Source organism: Saimiri boliviensis, chromosome 6 (genome assembly GCF_048565385.1).
Source record: "Saimiri boliviensis isolate mSaiBol1 chromosome 6, mSaiBol1.pri, whole genome shotgun sequence".
Lineage (NCBI taxonomy): Eukaryota > Metazoa > Chordata > Mammalia > Primates > Cebidae > Saimiri > Saimiri boliviensis.
This window is the reverse complement of record NC_133454.1, coordinates 31,960,839-31,981,831: the sequence shown is the minus strand read 5'-3', so window position 1 is coordinate 31,981,831 and position 20,993 is coordinate 31,960,839. Positions and strand designations below refer to the sequence as shown.

The window sequence follows — 20,993 nt, the reverse complement described above, 5'->3', positions numbered from 1 at the left end:
ATGCTAGTACAGAGACTTGAATAGCACATTTGTCAAAACAGAACCAATTATGTTATGATAGCCAGATTCCATACCTCTTTCCTATTTGCATCCTCATCTGTCACCTCAGTCCTGAAATCAGGAAGCAGTTGTTGAAGGGCCTTTTAGATTTTAAGCATGTAAACAAAATAGTTCTCTTCTGCTTATAATTTTAAAAGCAATAGCTGCAGTTAATGCCCTGCTATTTTAGTTTCTTTGTGAGGAAATGCCTACTGATTAAGCTGTCTTCTCATAACTGAGCTAATAGTTTTGCCAAGAAGATGGAAAAATTAATCGCAGGCTTAGATCCTTGAGATTGCTATTTAATGATTCAGGATGCATTCATATTTGGCTAATAATAAGGCTGTTAAAAGAGTGTGAACAAATACAGGAGATGGGACTTATTTTTTTAAAGGAATAAATGGGATTCGACAGTTTCTTACAATTGGCTTTTTGTTGTGGCAATGCTTGATCATCTGTTTCATTCAGCTTCACAGCCACAAAAATTGTTCAAGACATAGTTAAATGCCCTTTCTTGTTTAAGAAATCTGTCATGTTACCCTGTGTATACTTGCTAAATTTTAGGAAACTTCAAGGCAAAGTTGTTTTCATCCTTATTCCATTTCCATGCTGTTTATACTATTTTCCTCCACTATAAAGGAAGGGAGCTAAGAAATAAAAATTTGGAAGCAATGTATTTTCACAGTCTGCAATTCAAGTATTTATAGAATTTATCACACACAGCCCTATAATTGGTAGAATCTTACATGGAAGCTTCCAAATAATTCTGAAATATTAGATAAGGTGGATTAAACTAAACCTTCTAATTTTGGGGGGTTTGTAATTTTTCATTTGATTAGTCCCCTAAAATTGTGTTACTTGTGTAAAATTAACATCCAGTCAAGTTCCTGACTTGGGTTAGAGAGTGAATTTTCTTTTTGTTAGATGCAGCCAAAATAGTAGCTTACAAGGAACTCTGTTTTGATGGCATGGATGGTCCTTGAAAAGTTTAGGTCGGTGCAAAAGTAATTGCCCTTTCAGTGGCAAAAGCTGCAATTACTTTTGCACCAACCTAAATATGTAATAGGCTGGTTGACTTGTAAATTATGTGTCTTACTTAAATGTTTACTTTAGGGTATTGCTGACATTTTCTGGAGAACATTATTGGCATTTTTTTTTTTTGTAATCCTTAAGAAATCAACTATGGTGTTGAAAATTTAGAGTCTTGATGTTTGTGGTCATTTTTGGCAGAGAATGCCTAGAATTGCCTAAGTCAAAATTCAGCCTGCAAGTATAAGGTTAGCAGATACAGCATATACAGAAACATCATGGTCAGAAAAGTGATAAAGCAGTTTTTGAAAAGAAAACCATACAGATAATGCCATAATGGTTTGGGATAATGTAAATTTGAATGTTTAACTTAAAGAATCTACCCATGAGAGGAATGAATATGCCTAAAGAATGTCTTAATTTACATTTGTGATGTTCAATTTGCAGTTTCCTACCGCATTTGAATTCAATGAGTATTTTCTCATTACTATTTTGGATCACCTATACAGCTGCTTATTCGGAACATTCCTCTGTAATAGTGAACAACAGAGAGGAAAAGAGGTAAAATATGAACTGTCTGCTATGAGTTCATGGGTGGGAAGTAGTTTCTGCTAAAGAGAACTGAAGAATGTGAAATCTAAGGAGCACCAGTATACCAATTTTTCTGTGTAGAATGGAAATCCTTCAAAGCAGGTGCAGAAAAATTTAGCAGAAAATGTACATTTGAGTGAATAGGCGTTCAAATTTCCAAGTATATTCTAATCTTATAAATGAGACATTTTAGGTTAAGTTTTGTCTCTGGATTTGCCTCTGGACATTTCATATAAATGGAATCATTTAATATGTAAACCTTGTGTAAACATTTAATGTGTAAACCTTGCTCCTTTAATATATCCAAGGTTCATACATTCTATAGCATGTATTGGTTTTTTTTTTATGGCTGAATAATATTCCATTGTGTAGATATATTCTACTTATCCATTCATCAGTTGGACTGACTTTGGGTTGCTCTCACTTGTTGGCTATTAAGACTGGTGCTGCTTTGAACATCTGTAACAAAGTTTTTGTATAGACATATGTCTTCAGTTTTGTTGGATATGTAGAGGAGTGGAATTGCTGGGTCGTATGTTATGTCTCTGAGGAACTGGAGACTGTTTATATAAGTTCGTTTACCACTGAAGTCTGTTCCTCTAAAGAGATTTTAATGACTACAAAATATTTCTTTACAAAGTTCATTTAAAGTGTAAATGGCTTATGTGGTGGAGAATCTTTACCTATTTTTCCTGCCTACAGAATCTTCCTAAAAGGACTGTGTCGCTGTGGTCTTACATAAATAGCCAGCTGGAAGACTTCACTAATCCTCTCTATGGGAGCTATTCCAATCATGTCCTTTATCCAGTAGCCAGCATGCGCCACCTAGAGCTCTGGGTGGGTTATTACATAAGGTGGAATCCACGGATGAAACCACAGGTGTGTACTGTACAACATACAATGCGAGTTTTCATCCACGCAATGCAACTTTGTTTTGTTAAAAGCAGCTACAAAGATTATAAAAGTTTACCCACTAGTAGGTACAATGGTATAGTAGAAAATGTACTATACTGGGGCAGGATAATCAGTATACCTGGTTCTTAGGACTGCTTGTATGACACTGGACAAATCACCTATCTGTTTGTTTGCATCTTCCCTCCTCTGTCTGGATAACCTCTAGGGGACTTGTTTTAATAAGCTGAAGAAAGTAGCTTTAGTAAATTAAAAGCTGAACATAATTCTGGTGTACTCTGAATATATTATGGAATATTAACTACCTAGAACTGTTCAAGGCTAAAAACCTACAACTAATTGATAGGGAATCTTCTGACTACTATTTTTTAATTGTCTTAAATATTTGTTTTATTTGGTAAAGTACCAGTTTCAAGAGCATCTACACAGTAGGTATTCTCTTAGAAGTACTCAGGGGCACTGGGAAAGCAAGTGAAAAGAGTAGTGGTGTCTGAAGTCTCTGTATTTAACTTCACTGATGGATTGGAAAGGCATCACTGGTTCCAACAGCTGAAAAAGCATACACTGCAACATTTAGGGAATGATCTGACCTTGGCTTTGGGCAGGATTGCCTAGTTGAATGATTCTATGTTTTGCTCTTACAGGAACCTATTCACAACAGATATAAAGAACTTCTTGCTAAACGAGCAGAGCTTCAGAAAAAAGTAGAGGAACTACAGAGAGAGATTTCTAACCGATCAACCTCATCATCAGAGAGAGCCAGCTCTCCTGCACAGTGTGTCACTCCAGTCCAAACTGTTGTATAAAGGATTGTATAATGAGGGGCATCATTGCTACACACTCTTGTTTACAGTGGCAGCTCTGAGTAGAAAGTCTTCCAAATTTAGAACCCATCTATGAGAGAAAGTTCAGTCACTTTATTTATTTTAAATCTCTCTAGGATGAGTTTAGAACTATAACAGTGCAGGTGGCTTAAGTGAAATAACTCCATATGTAATTACATGATTATGACACTAATCTTTTAAGTATCCAGAGAATATTAAAATACTTCAATCCTGGATCCACAGTGGGAACAAGTTTCTATTATTAAAAGGAAAATACTGTTATAAATCTTACCATCTGGTAATATTAAATAAAACCATTTTAGAAATACACTCTGGTCACTATGCGGAGGAACAGTTTTCAAACCAACACTGAAATTCTGTGGCATCATATATATTGGGCCTTGATACCATGACAGATCAAAATCATTTGATATCACTTTCTCCATTCTACGTTTTCCTTTTTTTTGCAGTAATTGATTTACCTTGACCAATTTTTTTTTTAACTTCCATATTCTTCATATAATAAAAGGCAGAGTGTTGAAGATATTATGGCATAGTCGTAACTGGAAAATTACTGCTGTCATTATTTACATACTTAAGGTGTATTAGAAAGTTGATACAAAATGGGAGGCCTTGTAGATATACTTGGGGGAAGATAAAGGGGAGAAAGTAGCCATACAGGAGTTCAGAGAATTCCACGCCCATGCCCTTCATACTAGCCCAGTTACCAGAAACATCATGGAAGGTAAACTAATGATTTACTCTACTTCATTTCACTTGTTCTGTGTGTCTAAACACACACAGAAGCAAACTGGCAAGTTTTTAAAAAGTATTTAAAAATCTTACTAGGACTGACATTTTTTTTTTTCTCAAGTCTGTATAAACAGCTTATGGTGAGAAGTACTATGCTCAAATTTTATATTACATTTTTTTTCCTTTGCAAATTCTGTAATTCCACTGAATGATTAAGTCTACCAAAGAACATACTGCATGTAAAAGATGTATTACAATCTCAAAGCCAGTAAAAGAAATCTTGCCTCACTGTTCACCTGCTATAAGTAAGAGTTCAGTGCTGGTAGAAACATTTGACTCTGATGTCTGTTTTACTCTATGTAAGAGCCATATGTAATGTACTGTAACAAAGGAGCTTCTTGTCCCTTGGTCTTTTAATTAAAAGAAATTCCAACTGACTTTTAAATTTTGTTCTTGTCCAAAGTTGCCTTAATTTTTTTCCTCCAGAAATATCTGGAAATTACTGGAGGAATATGTAACCCCCAATCAAAATGTTCAATTTGTACTCATTTTTCCTTAACCAATATCCATTCAAACAATTAAAATATACAGCGTTTTTTCACTCACCGATTCACTATACAGGGAGTCCGAACCTTAGCCTCCATCTTGGTCTTGCAATGAGGAACTAGTTTCTATCCAATTTAGCAAAATTGGTACCAGAATGATTTATTTGGCAATTGTGTGAAATAGAAGCTGTTTAACAAGGCATTTATGGGTTAGCAAATCAGTATTAAAATTACGTTTTCCACTCCAAACATTTCACAAACACATCTGCCATTTTCCTCATTAAACCCTTATTATCTTAGTCTGACACCACATAAAGAATGTAGAAGGGCTGAAGAGATCAAGAATTTAAATCTTGTAGTCTTAATATACTTGCATCCACTTCAAATTCCTATCAAAAGCCAGGGAAATCTAAGTACAACCATATCACTTCTCTGTTGAGAACCTTCCAGTGGTTGCCCTCACCTTTTGCAGAAGTCCCCAGTACGGAGTACATGCACTTGAGCCTTTAAGACATACCACTGGTATGTGTGGAAGGGGGAATACTAGCACTTTTACATATTTACACAAACAAAACTTTAAATATTTGAATTGACAGTTACGTGTTTCATAACTTTATGTGTCTATTGGTTGTGCTGGTCTAATTTTTTCCCTTTATTCTTAGGGTTACAAAATCCAGAGACCAGTATGATTAAATTGAAGCTCCTTAGCCTCCTTCGACCTAGTCTCTGCATAACTCAACTTTTATGTACCAATGCTATTCTGCTGTTCACAATTGCCTCATGTAATCTGCAGATTTCTACTTCCCCACTTTTGTTCAATCTATCTTGTGCACCTGGAACAACTGTTCTCCCTTGAGACTACTGTCTATTTTCTAGAGTTTAGGCATTTCTTCCTCTGAGAAGTTACCTGATTCATGAATGCCTTCTCTGACATCCCCACCTTCCTCTGTGCCCCCACAGCATTGTGTATATGGCTACTACCACTGCAGTTCACCACACTGTATTGGAATGAATAATTCACATGTCAACCCCAAGTCTGTAAACATACTTTTCTTATTTGAAATGAACTGCAATAAAGCTCCGTTACAACCTAAGTGGATGGATGACATTCCTCTACTGTAAACTTGCAGAGAAGAAAACTGAAACAGTATTTTGTTTTCACTTCTCACCTGAGAGTACAAAAAACTGGAGTAGTTACATCAGTTTGAATCCTAGTTGAGAAACAGGGTGGGCTTTAGCATCATTCAGTCACCCTTCTAATAAGGACTCAGAGCCACTACAATTCAAATGACGGTTATACAGTTTAGTGACCTGAAATTCAAACAAGGAGAGAACAGCAGTTTTTAATAGTTGAAATGGTGGTTAACAAATATATTTATCATGTCACCAGAGCACTGCTTCTCACTTTCCTTGTGGCTATGGGGTCATGAAGTTACAAACCTACTCATTAGAAAACTGGAAAAACAAACCCAAGTTTACTATTTCAGGAGAGTCACAAATAAGACCCCAAAATCTATTTAAGGATCCTAAATTAAAACCTGTTACCATAGAAAAGCTTGACATGCCTGGTGCCCAGGAAGCCATGACAATTCATGCTGGATGTCTGAATATAATCTAAGAATTTTAACTCAATTACAGGGGAGGCATATGAAAGGAATTCCTCTAATATGTGGCTAACATGTTCATTCGCACTCTTGGATTACCTTGTATCATGAAGAAATCTATATTCTTCGGCTCTGTTTCTATGTAAGCATGAGAATGGCAACTAAGTACTAGGTTTTTCTCGTCATCAATACACTGATGTCCTATTTAGAAATGCATTTTTTCAGAGCTTATCACAAAGCCCTTATTAACAGGCTGTTAAGGAAAGTTTCAGTGCTTCCTTAAAAAAGGTGCTTTATTGACTTCAAATTTATAAAAGGTTAACATCTTGATCTAGTTGAAATTATATGAATAGCATAACAATTATGTGCACAGTTCATACTCCACTCATACTGTACACCTGTAAAAGCAAATAATTCAGAGGGTTCTGTGAGTTTTGAGATTAAAAACCACTATGCCTTGAGTGAATATCATGATTACAGAACAGGTATTATTTAGGAACTGTGAAGGTGTATGCTTACAGCATACCCCTTTCTCTCTCCCACTCACTTTATTCCAAAATCTCAATTATTTTGCTGATAATTTGTTCATACTTTCAAAAATTCTTTTATGATTTTTACAGATGTAACTTAAAATTGCTTGTTTTTAAAAAATTAACAATACATTAAAAAGCAAGTCCACTTAATATGGATAAAAGTCAAACGCCAAAAAGCAAAATTAAAATCTTGTTAAATAAAAATTTTAAATATAGTAAAACTCCACCAATAATAGAAACAAAAAGTATGTTTAATGGTTGCTTTGGAAAGGGGAATTGGGCACTTCATGCCACGGAAAGGTTTAAAAGTGAGACTTTTCAAGCCCTGCCTATGGCATAGTCTCATATTTTGAAAATTTAATTTTAATTATAAAGAACTATTTTTTAAAAATCACACCCACAAGTAAAAAACTGATAATCTGTTTACAAAGTGCAATATACCAGTACAGCAAATTCATCTCAACAAAACAAGATAATGTGTGGTTTCTCAGGCTTTCTTAACTCCCCTGGTTTCTGCTTAAATGCGTTAACACTGAGTCATGCTGCATACACAAAAAGCCTGTGTAATGAAGTCTGGGTCCCTTAAACACCTGCTATAAATTAATTCCAACATAAGTTAGTATAAGACCTGGGAAGTAAATTGTTAACATCTGATTGATGAGGTACGGATTATCTGAATAAAATTTATGACCTGGTTATAAGTCAGTAATCCCAAGACAAACTACTGCTTTGTAATGAATTCTGTATGGTTTGCATGTCCTTCAATAACTGAAGGTTTTTTCTGCGTTTTTCTCCAGGTCTCAGTTTGGTAAAATCTTTCTTATTTGTGGTTCCTGTGATTCCAGAAGAACGGCTGTTGCTGTTTCCTTCTTCATCAAGAGTCTTTTTGGTAGCTTTTAACTCCTTCTTCTGCTTCTCTAACTTCTGTTTCTCCAGCTATATCAAATAACCAAGGCAGGAAGGAAAAGGAGAATTTAATTAACATTTTTTTTTCTGACAACAAAAAGGACAAAAAGGTACCTTCTTTTGGTAACTCTCATGCTAGATGAAACTGAAATAATAACATTCTAGGTTTTTTTTTTTTTTTTTTTTTTTTTTTGAGACGGAGTTTCGCTCTTGTTACCCAGGCTGGAGTGCAATGGCGCGGTCTCGGCTCACCGCAACCTCCGCCTCCTGGGTTCAGGCAATTCTCCTGCCTCAGCCTCCTAAGTAGCTGGGATTACAGGCACGCGCCACCATGCCCAGCTAATTTTTTGTATTTTTAGTAGAGACGGGGTTTCACCATGTTGACCAGGATGGTCTCGATCTCTCGACCTCGTGATCCACCCGCCTCGGCCTCCCAAAGTTTTTAAGACTTCAAAATCTGCACTAGTCATTTAAAATTTAAACATTAATATAAATAACAAATATATGCTTAAATATATATATAACAATATACAAAAAACATGAGTAAACAGATAAATTCTAGTTGTCCTAAATTAAAGCAATGTTGCCAAAGTACAGAACAGGGTGAGTGAGAAACAAGGAGAGCTGAAGGAAGGACTAATGAAAGAGGCAAAAAATCAGACATGGGAATGAAGAACGGGAAGGATTTTCACAAATTGCAAGAGGAGAAAGGCATTGTGGAAACCAGCCTGAGCAGGCAAAGAAGCAAGTTCCAGATGGATGAAGAGATGTAACGGTAATGTATTAATACTATGAAAAGAATTTTATTTTTGTTCCATTATTTTTAGAATAATTTAAAATAGGTGAGCTTTATTTTTACTTTAGCCAAACTGCTGTGGGCATGTTGGTGTTCCAAGCAAGAGAACTGCTTGAACCCCGGAGGCAGAGGTTGCAGTAAGCCGAGACTGTGCCACTGCACTCCAGCCTGGGTGACACAGCAAGACTCTGTCTCAAAATAAAATTAACGAATAAATAAAATAAAAGGGATAAAATAGGATGAAATATATTTTGAAGTTAAATTACATTTTCTATGTGTATCTTCCCAGGCAAAAGCTGTAATTCCAGAGAGACTACTAGAACAGGTAGTATCTATTTTTCCTCCATTATTTATTTCTAGAAACTCATAAAATGGATTGTATTTTTCGTTAATAACAAAATATTAAGGTATAGATGACTGACCAAGGGCTTAATCAAATAAAACGACTAACAGTATCTATCATAAAGCCACATAAGCCTTATATTCTCATCTCAAAAATGTGACAGCTTTTTAGTGCTTTAACCATATGAAAAGTGGCTGATTTTATTAGACTTTTAAAAACTTTCATCTATGCCGGGTGCAGTGGATCACACCTGTCATCCCAGCACTTTGGGAGGCCTAGGTGAGTGGATCACTTGAAGTCAGGAGTTCAGGACCTGGCCAACATTGTGAAACCTTGCCTCTACTAAAAATACAAAAATTAGCTGGGTGTTGGGGTATGTGCCTGTAATCCCAGCTACTTGGGAGGCTGAGGTGGAAGAACTGCTTGAATTCTGGAGATGTAGACTGCAGTAAGCCGAGATTGCACCACTGCACTCCTGACTGGGTGATAAAGCAAAACTGTCTCAAAAAAAAGAAGAAAAGAAAAAACTTTCATCTAATCCTTCTGTAGCAAACAGGCATTCAGAACCATTCCACTGATCTTCATAGTGCTGCTCTTTACTGTTTCTAGCCAAAATGAGGCTTCCAATCAAACCATTAGATTTTATACTACAGATAGTCAGCTTCACCAAAGCCACAGAGGAAATATGTTCAGATCAGGTATCCCGCTTGATAGTTTCTTGACTACCATTAAAACAAAGATAGGGCGGTGATGAAAGTCATTGATAGGCTATTAGCATTTTAATCTTTTTTTTTTTTTTTTTTTTTGAGACGGAGTTTCGCTCTTGTTACCCAGGCTGGAGTGCAATGGCCCGATCTCGGCTCACCGCAACCTCCGCCTCCTGGGTTCAGGCAATTCTCCTGCCTCCGCCTCCTGAGTAGCTGGGATTACAGGCACGCACCACCATGCCCAGCTAATTTTTTGTATTTTTAGTAGAGACGGGGTTTCACCATGTTGACCAGGATGGTCTCGATCTCTTGACCTCGTGATCCACCCGCCTCGGCCTCCCAAAGTGGCATTTTAATCTTTAAAAAGGTCTACCCTAAACCATCTGCTGTGGATCCATAATAAGAGGCCTGTTGTATATGAAATTATCTAGAATTCAGGTGCAGGTCTTTGCCAGTTAAGTAAGGGAGCACCATGCAAAATGGAGGAGGAATGGGGTACACTCATTTGCTTCCTCCTCTTTCCTGATTTAACCAGCATTTTTCAACCCTGGGAAAATTTGCAGAATCTAAGTTGATCGTAATGATTTTGAGCTGCAGTGGCTTTAACTCTTACCCTTTGTCTACGCAGTTATGGTTTGTGAGTTGGAAAGAAACAACTGTAGGTAGCTCCATGTACATAATTATCTGTTTATTCACAAAATACTAAAATTGATTCTAAATGCTAACATGCAAAATTTTTGGATTAAAATGTATTTTTCAAAGTGTAAAAAAAAAAAAAAAAAAAAAGAATAAGGCCAATTAGTTTAAGTAACAAATTAGACCGTTACTCCTTACTCCTACAGGAATAATTTGCTGGTATTTTTTTTTTTCATACATTAACTTTGGAGAAAAAAAAAAAGAAGCCCAAGTTTAGAGTTGAAAAGGCCCATTTCATCCCAGCTCTGCCCTTTCCCAGTGAGCTGAGACTTGAGCAGGTTATTTAACTTCACTGAGGATATATGCATACTTCCCAGAAAATGTGGCCTTGCATCCTCATCTATAATGTGAGAATATACCCACTTCATAAGCCTTTTGTGAAAATTAAATGATATGCTCAAAGCACTTAGCACTGTGTCTATCATATGGCTACCAATCAACAGCCAAACAAACCTGTTCTGCTCTCAGAACTTCTCAGCCTTCTCCATTTCAGTCAGTGAAATCACCATCCTGGCTAACTCCCTCTCCTGCTACATGATACCCAGCAGCAAGTAACCCCAGTATTTATTTTTACTTCCAAAACATACCTCAAATCTGTTTACCTCTGCCCAACTGCAACTACCATTTTGCTGACCACCTCTGATACATCTATAGCTGGTCTCTGAGCCTCTCTGCCTTGATCCCATCATCCTACTTCTTTCTAAGTTACCACAGTAATCTCTTAAATACATGAATCATGTTTCTCTCTGAATGAAAATCCTTCAGTGTGATGTCACCACTGCATCTAGTAGATAGCACATTGTTGGCTGATATAAAATGATTAGTAACATAAATATATTTCACATATTTAATGTGTGACTTATTCCTTTGGAAATAGAATTTTCCAGGTGCTTTTTAAAAAGACTTATTTGGATAAACTCAGAACTGGTTAAAGCTTATTCATAAAGAATATTAAATATAGTCAGTATTTGAAAGATGTATCTCAGATGAATATGCTAAGTGACTAAAAGACAGCATCTTCTCTAATCCACTTACCAATTCCTGATGAACAAATGTCTTCAGTAAAGAAGTATCTCCTATAGATATTTATCTTTAATATACTTCATGTCATCATTTTTAATATTTGAATTAAAGAGTTTTTTTTTCCACCCCCTTAATCATTAGAAACTTGAGTGAAGGAAAACTGAGTTACCTGGGCTTGGTATTTTCGAACTTTAGTTATTTGGTTGGCTTTTGCTTCCATCCTTCCCACTAATGCCTCCAATTCACACTCTAAGTTCTCTTTCAGTTCAACAGTTGGTGACTCCTGGATAAGTTTTGTAAGCTGCTGGTGATCACTACATACAAAGCAGAAGTAAAACGTGGTTAAGTTTTCTATGTTTCATGGTTAGGTCTATTATACCTTACTCATTATGGGGTTACTGCTCAATTTTTAATTGAAAATACGAAATAAAAAGTTCAAGAAAGGCACTGGAGGCAAATTCAAGAGTTCTTAATTTCAAAGATAATTCTTTAAATTCATATTTTTCCCAAAAGAGTATTGTATATGTAAAGCAAAGTCTAGAGAATCTTGTTGTTCAAATACTCACATCCTAACTTACCAGTTAAGTTTAGCTAAAATGAATATAATGCCAGGTACCCAATGATGATGTAGTAGTAAACAATAGACCACATATACATCAGTGGTCCCATAAACTTTAATATCATATTTTTACTGTAGCAAGATATGTTTATATACACAAATATTTACCATTGTGTTACAATTGCTTATAGTATTCAGCAGTAGAGTTAACATGCTGTACAGGTTTTTATAGCCTAGGAGCAATAGGCCATAAGCTTAGTATACTCTTACTGTAGCTCAGGGAGAAAATAAATCATCTATATATTTCTCAGAACACATCTTTGTCATCAGTGATGAATTACTGTATATCAAGTTCTCAAAGAAATAAAACTTTAGTGTAAATCTTGGTCTTCAAAACATTTAACAGTATTTAAAAAGAGATTATACCCTTATTAGTTGTGTTTGTTAAAGTCTCAGTAACTTGGTTGGTATAAGGATTGTGCTCAACTATACTTGCTGAACAAAGGAAAGTAAGATTAATAAAGTCAACAAGTTTTTTAAAAATGAGGTTTTAGAGCTAAGTTGAATTTAAAAACCAACTCACAAGCTCATTTGCCCAAATTCATCCTGTAAAGTCTGTAAGACTTCTGACAACTCCTCATTAATACCGTTGGAGGAGGAAGGTGTTACTGACAACTTCTTATTTTTACCACCTCGTGAAGATACTTGCTTTGCCAAAGGAATACTGCTGACAACTCGATCATTGCACAAAACTTTACTGTGTTGCTTCATTAGATGCAGGACAAGCTGAACGTTGGCTACCACAGCATGGCTAGGACTTGTGGACTAAAGGAAGAAAAATGATGAAATAAATAATTGAAGCTATATTTTCTACACCACTGGTAAAAAGAACTCTCCACCCCACAAAGTATAGTATATAAATCCAAAAAATATTACTCTGATCATGATGTTCTTCTATTTGAAACCCTTTGATATAAATCCACTATGCTTCAGAATGGAAAATAAGGCCCTACATACACATCGAGCTGCAACCAACATTTTTTAGCTGCATGTCCTATCGTCCCCCACTTCTCTCCATTTTATGAACAAACCCTATTTGCAGATGACCTTTTTTTTTTTTTTTGGACATTTATATTATCCTTTAAAACCCAGTTCAAATATGTTATTTTTTAAAGGCTTCCTTAAAACTGCCAGGTAATTAAGCAGTCCATTCCAGATCACCTATAACACTTTTTACATATCTCTCTCATAGCATTTATCACAATATACTGTTACCGCTTTCATATATCTATTTCACCTATGAAACAGTGTACATCCAGGTGGTAGAGACTATTATTCATTTCTCTATCTCGGAATAATAAGAAACACTAAATACATGTCTATCACATGTGTAAGAAAAACCTGATAACTTCTTAAAAATATTTTTGTTTTAAACACTAAACCAACAATCTCAATGTGCTATTCCATTTTACAAATAGATGGCTGGGCTTACTTGGCTCCATACATATCATTAGACAGCATATTTAAAACGTAGTTTCCTAAGCAGCACACAAACTCACTGCAGAGTTAACAGTTTGGAAATTTGTGTTTTTCAGTCCTCCAGTTGATTCTGACTAGCCAGATTTGGAACCACCATTCTAAGCTAAACACATGCTTTCCTTCTAATCTTAGTTTCTATTGTTAGCTAGCAAATTGAATGCAGCAGTGTTATATATCGCATCCAAGTGGGGTTTACTACAGCAATGCAAGGCTGGTCCACTATTCGAAAATCAATGTAACTGCTATTTTGCCTGTAATTCGCAGTATGTATTTATTATACTAATTGCCTACAAGTATACTTTCAATATGCAATTTAAAACATTCTCTAATTCTTGTCCTGATTATATTTATTAATAGGCAGTTGACCCTTGAACAACGGAGGGGTGAGGGGCACTTACCACCCATGCAGTCAAAACTCTGCTATAATGAAACTTTTGTTTTCCTTCAACTTTTAAAGTTCTGGGGTGCATGCACAGATTTGTTACATAGGTAAATGTGTGCCATGGTGGTTTGCTGCACAGAATAACCCATCACCTAGGTACTAACGTCAGCAACCATTAGCTACCCTTCCTGATGCTCTCTCCCTGCTGACCAACTCCCTGACCAAAAAGGCCCCAGTGCATGTTGTTCCCACTATGTGTCCATGTGTTTTGGTCATTCACCTCCCACTTATGTAACTGAGATCTATAATAAAAGTTTTGAATGCCCTAAAATGTAACTAATAGCCTGCTGTTGACTAGAAGCATTTATATTATGTTTTATGTATTATAAACTATATTATAGATATAATGTTAGAAGAAAATCCTAAGGAAGAGAAAGTATATTTACTATCTATCAAACAGATCACCAAGGCCTTCATCCCCATTATCTTAACTGTTGAGTAGGCAGAAGAGTAGGGTTGGTCTCACTGTATCAGGAATGGCAGAGGCAGATGAGGTAGAGAGGGTGAAGGAGAGGCAGGAGAGGCTAGCACATTCTGTGTAACTTTACAGAAATACACCATAATTTGTCTGACTTTTCTACCTTTTCATTTCTCTAAAAATGTTTCTGTATGACACCAATTCTTCTTCCACTATTGGCTTTAGTTTCACTGATGTATCATAAAAGGGTCTATGTCATCAAAGTCAAAAGCAGGCTGGGTACAGTGCCTCACGCCTATAGTCCCAGCACTTTGGGAGGCCAGCGTGGGTAGATCACCTGAGGTCAGGATTTTGAGACCAGCCTGGCCAACATGGTGAAACCCCGACTCTATCAAAAAAATACAAAAATAGGCCAGGCGTGGTGGTACACACCTATAGTCCCAGCTACTTGGCAGGCTGAGGTGGGAAAATTGCTTGAACCTGGAAGGTGGAGGTTGCAGTGAGCTGAGACTGTGCCATTGCACTCTAGCCTGGGTGACAGAGCAAGACTTCTGTCTCAAAACAAAACAAACAAGAAAACCTCAAAAGCAGTCCTGAATAATTAGAATCCTTCTGCCAGACTGTCTAATGTCAATTTGTTTTCTGACATTACTTCTTCATTGCCTTCCACTGGTTTGAAAGCACTCATATCCATCCCAGTTGTCTGTTAATTCCTCTGTCGTGGTTTCTATTAAGTCTTGAATTTCTCCAAGATTCGTATCTTGAAATCCTTCACCTCCAACCTTTTTTGCCATATCTACAGTCTCCTTCATGATTTCCTTGATTGGCTCTGCCATAAATCCTATGAAATTATGCATATCATGATTTTCTTCAGCAGGAATTATTTCAGGCTTGATGGCTTTCATGGCTCTTTCTATAAAAATGACGGTATCTTCAACTATGTAAACCTTCCAGATTTTCACAATGTTCTGAGGTTCTCTACCACAGCATTGAGAACCCTTTCTATAGCATATGTAATGTTCCTTAGAGGTTCTTATGCTCCCTGATTTAGAAGCTGAATTATAAACATAGTGTTTAGGGGCAAATAAGACTAATTCCATGATTTTGGTGTTGAACTTCCATGCTCCTGGGTAGCTAGCGGCATTGTCTAGTATTAAAAAGACTTTAAAAGGCAGTCTCTTACCAGCAAATTACTTCCTGACTTCAGGGGCAAAGCATTGATGGATCCAGGTTAGAAAAAGGGTTCTCAAAGGGGCATTCTTATTGTAAAACCAAAGACTGGCAGTTGGATATATTTCCCCTTGAAAGCTCAGGGATTAGCAGCTTTATAAATAGGGCAGTCCTGACTGTAAATCCGACTGTGTTTTCACAAAATAGTAGATTTAGCCTATCTCCTCCTGCCTTAAATCCTGGTGCTTCCAACTCTTCCTTACTTACAAATATCCTTTGTGGCATCATGGTCTTCTAGAATAGGGCACTTCTGTCTGCATTAAAAGTCTGTTCAGGAAGACACCCTTTCTCCTCAATGATTTTCTTAATGGTATCTTGGGACTGATCTGCTGCTTTCTGATCAGCAGAAGGTACTTCTCCTATCCTGACATTTTTAAACCCAAACCTCTAAAATTATCAAACGATCCTTTGCTGGAATTAAATTCTCCAGCTTTATATACCTCACCTTCCTTTTAAGTTGTCATATAATGAGTTTCCTTTTTCTCAAATCATATTAGCATCTGCAAGTATGCCTTTCTTATAGCAATCCTGCATTCACATAAAAGTTGCATTCTCAATGAGATAAAAAGGTATTTTGCAAAAAGCACAAGGTTTTGGTACCTGCTAGAGTATGTGCAGTTGGTAGTTTCACAAATTTCCTTTTTTTTTTTTTTTTTTTTAAAAGAGACAAGATTTTGTTCTGTTGCCTAGGCTGGAGTGCAGTGGTGCAAACATAGCTTACTACAGCCTCAAACTCCTGGGCTCAAGTAATCCTCTTCTCTCAGCCTCCTAAGTAGCTGGGACGACAGGTGCACCCCACCATGCCTGGCACCGCTTTTTTTTTTTTTTTTAAACTATGATCCTTCAGCTGGATTCATTTATTTTGAAATGGTGGACAGCCACAGCTGCAGACCTCAATCTGCATATCAAGCAATGCAACTTTTTCTCGTCATGTCATGACTTTTCTCTGCTTCTTGGGAGCACTTCCGCCATCATTCTATGGTATTAATCAAGGTTTACTGTTTTGCGTTAAACATGATGGAAAATATGCAACTGCCTAGAGAACATTGTTTTAATGCTTATTTAAATATCTACCTATATCTAAATATAAGATTTGCATCACACAGCATTTTAAGTGAATACTTCCAACCCTTGAACTCATCACAATGGCAACACAAGGTAGCTACAAAAATCAGGGTTGTACAATATGTACTACAGTTAATTTTATACAGTTATGATTTAATAGTGCAACTTTATCTCTGTTTACATTTCTCTGGACTGTGAATGGTGCCATGTAGTCTGTGTCTGTGTGCAAATTGTTTTGATACATTGTAATTTTAAAAATAAATTTGTGTATATTTTATGGTAGTAAATGAAAAAATGCCCTAGTACTGACAATTTTATGCATCCATGACATACCAACTTTTTAACTTCTGATATTTCTAAGCTACAGTTTGCAAGATTTTTCAAACTGCTGCAAATCTCCAAAAATTTTTCTGATATACTTACTGAACAAAAGAAAATCAGCTTATAAGCAGACCTACACACAGTTCAGACTCATGTTGTTCAAGGGTCAACTGTACTTTTTTCAAATGCCTGTCACCACTAATGTATTCTATTCCCTATGATTTCACTGAAAATTTACTAGGGGTTTAAAACAAATAAATATAAACAAATATAAAATGAAAAAGAACATTTACTTCCCAAGATGCTAGAATGACAATCTAGCTGCAATCTAAACATAAAACCACCAGCAACACAGATAGCTTATATAGTGTCAACTAACATAGTTTTAGGCATTTCATTCAGTACTTGTTGATATATGACACTATATCTTTATATACAAGTGCTAAAGAAACGTAAGATTCAAGTGTATGTATGACTGCTTCTTCGAGAATTAGTCCTAGAAATGATGTGGATGTAAGGACAAGCAGAATGTGCTATATACTTATTTAAATATCTATATCTAAATATAAATCATCAGGATTGATACTAAAATTCCAATGCTACAAACATGTTATTTCTTATTTCCTTGACCCCTATCTGAAGCGACACCTTCTTCAGCTTCAAATTCTTTCCTTCCACATATATTTTATCTACTTTAAGGTACCCTCCCCATCTCTTCCTTGCTTCCTCCATTCCAAAAAACCTCCCTGCATCTCATTTTCATATAATTATGATCCACACTGGTAAAGGGACAGAAAAATGTTCCTACCATGTATAGACAAACTTGCAGATGCAGGGATTTAATTCAAGGATCAACACTGTATAAGGAGGACTGAGAATTTGACCAACTCACCTTCCCAGCTACAAACGGCATATCACCCAAGCATAATCTATAATGTGGTTGTGCACCGAAATAGTTCTTAGAACTTTTCTGAATGAAAAGAAAAGGAAAATAATTTTATTTTATTCACATGATAATAAACACTGACTATACAAGAGTAACTTGAAACTTCAGTTAACTACTGGGCTACTACTTGCCTTATCTATAGCTGGCATTTTGGTCATGAGCCAGCTCCTAACAGTTCTTATCAAACGTGTCCTAGCCTAGGAAAGGCTGGGGGGAAAAAAGCACTTGACAAAGCAACAGTTACCCTCTAAGTAGAAAATCAGTACACATATACATAAAACATTGTAACAGCACAAGATAATGCAGTACTAATAATGCTACTCTTGTATGGACAGTTGGTATAACTTATCTCCACCTTCTGAATGAAGAAATTGAGAATGAAAGATTTACTCTCCCAAGGTTGTAGTACACCAGAGTTTATGGGTGTTCTGACATAAACTATACCAAGTAATCAGCACTTTGCCTGATTTGGTTCTGTTTTCACACCTTTTCTGGTGGTTTTGACTTCTTTTTTTTAATTCTTCTTGCATTGCGAACACGTGGAGTTGCCTTATCTTCAAAGATAAGTCTATTTGTTTCTAGACCAGTCTGCAACTAGGAGAAATGAGAGCCTAAAGTTAATGCTGTAGAAATAAAAGCTATGACTCAAATTTGAGATGTGTCATGTAAAAAGCCTGTAAAAATCAATGGTGGTATCTAACTGAAAAACATATTATAGCTGTGTAACTATGTCTTGAGCCAAACAATCAACATTTGTCAATTATTTTAAATCAATACCAGTCTCAACTACTTTGTTATAATTTGTCCTTTCTTTAGCGTGGAACACATTACCCACAGTATTTGTAGTGACTCCATAAATTCTATCAAACGAGTTAAATGCAACGTATCTAACTCCAAACCATTGCTTCAATATTTTTTCTTTTCAAAAATGACATCTATTACATTGCCAGGCACAAAACAGCCGAAGAGCAGAATACATTTCTTCCTTTTCTAAAAAGCCATGCGCTTACTGTATAAGAAAAAGGAACTGAAAACTTATATCCAAAAAATCCCAAAACAAAAAACAAAAAACAACTGGAAGCTCTCAGGCAAATATTACCAAGCCCTTTTCTCTAGAAGCTTAGTAACTATACTAATTTTAAAATATCCTATCTTCATGGTACAAATTCCACAAGCACTTGCTAAGAATTTCAAAAAAGGACTGCTCTTTTCACTAAGACAACTTTCAACTTTCCTTTTTTTAAAAAACACCTGTCTAGAATAGTTGTTGTTTCAAATCGGCCTATATGTACCAAAACTGTCTGCAGTTTATGACAACAATCTGGATTGCTAGGCGCCTGTTCGGACCTCATGACTTTGGGCCTTCCAGGTTGAGGAAATTCATATTTTAAAGTATATTTTAAAGTTCCCCAGGAAATTATAATGGAGCTGAAACAAATACTCAGAACCAGTGGATTCCGTAAAAACAAATGCTGAGATTATCACTAATACTTCCCACATGACTGCACGCTTTGGGGAAAAAAATCTATTCTGTGAAGAAGGAATACAGGAATCTCTACCCTCAGTAAGCAACTATACACTCCCGATACATCTAACATTGCTTTATACATAGTAAACTGACTAGACATAATTCAAGGAACAGGAAATTACTACTCTAGAAGACTTATGATGTCAATGAGTATAAATAGTATACAAGAATACTTTGAGTATTATCACTTCCAGTTTTTTTAGCTCTTCCCAGCAGCTGCCTTATTGTGTGCTACAGTTTTAAAACATTTTAAAGCACTTTCATTATTTTTTACTCTCATGTGATCACCCCAACACCAAGAAGATGTAAAATGTGGAACACTCCTTTTTGTTTTTTAGATACAGAGTTTTCCTCTTGTTGTCCAGGCTGGAGTTTAATGGTGTGATCTCGACTCACTGCAACCACCACCTTCCAGGTTCAAGTGATTCTCCTCCCTTAGCCTCCAAAGTAGCTAGGATTACAGGCATGCATCACCACACCCGGCTAATTTTGAATTTTTAGTAGAGACAGGGTTTCACCAGGTTGGTCAGGCTGGTCTTCAACTCCTGACCTCAGCAGATCACTCTTAATCAATGGTAAAAATCCAGGCTCTGAATAATTACATGACTTGTCCAACGCTAGAACTGGAACCACATATCTATCCCATTGCTCTTTCAGTACAATAATGTTCAGAACTCAAAATATTTACTGGTAATATATTATTAGCAACAACTAATTTGGTCCCTATGTGTTGCCTGGTAAATGAAGGAGAAAACTGAAGTACCATAAATTATTTTAAAAATTCATTAAATAAGGAACTTATTAAATTTTGTATTTCATATATAATGTAATCAACACCACAATGCATATAAAGCAGAACCCATTTTTGTTTGTTACAAGTATAGACATGAAGACAGTGAAGTGGCCACCAACTCTAAAGAGAAAATGGGCAAAGAAAATCTGTTGGTCAAAAATTAAGCCATGTGGCTATATAACTCAGAAAGCACATTAAAAAACAGTAAATCTGCAAACTGATCTGAAGGTAAAAATATTTGAGAAGGAAATATATCGGGTTTAATAGACAGAAATTAAGTCAAAAAATTTAGAGAAGCACTAGAAGAAATAGACAAGATAACAAAGATGAGATAATGTTTATATTCCTGTAATCACATATATGAAGTGAGCCCAAGACACTGTAGGCCTTTGATCACAGACCGAACTGCAGAGGCTCTACTTCTTTGGAATCAGGACCTGATGCTTGTGTTCATATGAAAAAAGATACATGCAAACGTCATAAAAATAAAAGACCCTGGAAGGGGCAGGGGAGTATCTGGAGGAATGTGAGCAATAAGCTCATAAGGAGAGTGTCTTCAGTTAAAAACATGAAAATTTTATTTTACTGAGTCTGTAAGTCAGAGTTACTTCAGTGTCTTGCTATGTATCTCCTAGAAATGCAGTTCTGGTTGGTACATATAAATTAAATGCTTTTGTGAATCCAAACTGCCTCACCTATTCTATCTGATGGCCACTGCATGGGATAAAATCCAAAACAGGGAGAGAGTAGAGTCATTTTCCTCATGTGATGGCTTCTGTTAACTGGTCTGGGTCATTAGCTACTGGGGCAGCCCACTACCTCAACTTCTGTCCTGGTGTCTTGAGGCCACC

General features: G+C 36.2%; 2 protein-coding genes across 10 annotated transcripts in view; one reads left to right on the top strand and one right to left on the bottom strand.

Moving 5' to 3' along the window:
- The window catches only part of MTMR2 (myotubularin related protein 2), a 91,515-nt gene extending 86,930 nt beyond the window's left edge, over positions 1-4,585 (top strand). For all 6 annotated transcript variants that reach the window (XM_003923797.4, XM_003923798.4, XM_074400443.1 and 3 more), the window contains 3 exons: positions 1,516-1,629; positions 2,362-2,538; positions 3,216-4,585. In XM_003923797.4, coding sequence (XP_003923846.1) covers positions 1,516-1,629; positions 2,362-2,538; positions 3,216-3,377 — 453 coding nt within the window. In that variant the 3' untranslated portion in view covers positions 3,378-4,585. The remainder of the gene's footprint in view (positions 1-1,515; positions 1,630-2,361; positions 2,539-3,215) is intronic.
- CEP57 (centrosomal protein 57) overlaps positions 1-20,993 on the bottom strand; it is an 85,133-nt gene that overhangs the window by 35,785 nt on the left and 28,355 nt on the right. The window contains exons 7-12 of one of the 4 annotated variants that reach the window (XM_003923810.4): positions 18,308-18,415; positions 17,768-17,845; positions 12,444-12,685; positions 11,471-11,615; positions 7,522-7,766; positions 4,838-6,004 (exon numbers count right to left, since the gene is read on the bottom strand). In XM_003923810.4, the coding sequence (XP_003923859.1) occupies positions 7,533-7,766; positions 11,471-11,615; positions 12,444-12,685; positions 17,768-17,845; positions 18,308-18,415 (807 nt within the window). In that variant the 3' untranslated portion in view covers positions 4,838-6,004; positions 7,522-7,532. Of the gene's footprint in view, positions 1-4,837; positions 7,767-11,470; positions 11,616-12,443; positions 12,686-17,767; positions 17,846-18,307; positions 18,416-20,993 lie in introns of those variants that run through there. The other 3 variants (XR_012518003.1, XM_074400448.1, XM_074400449.1) reach the window with 3 other exon arrangements.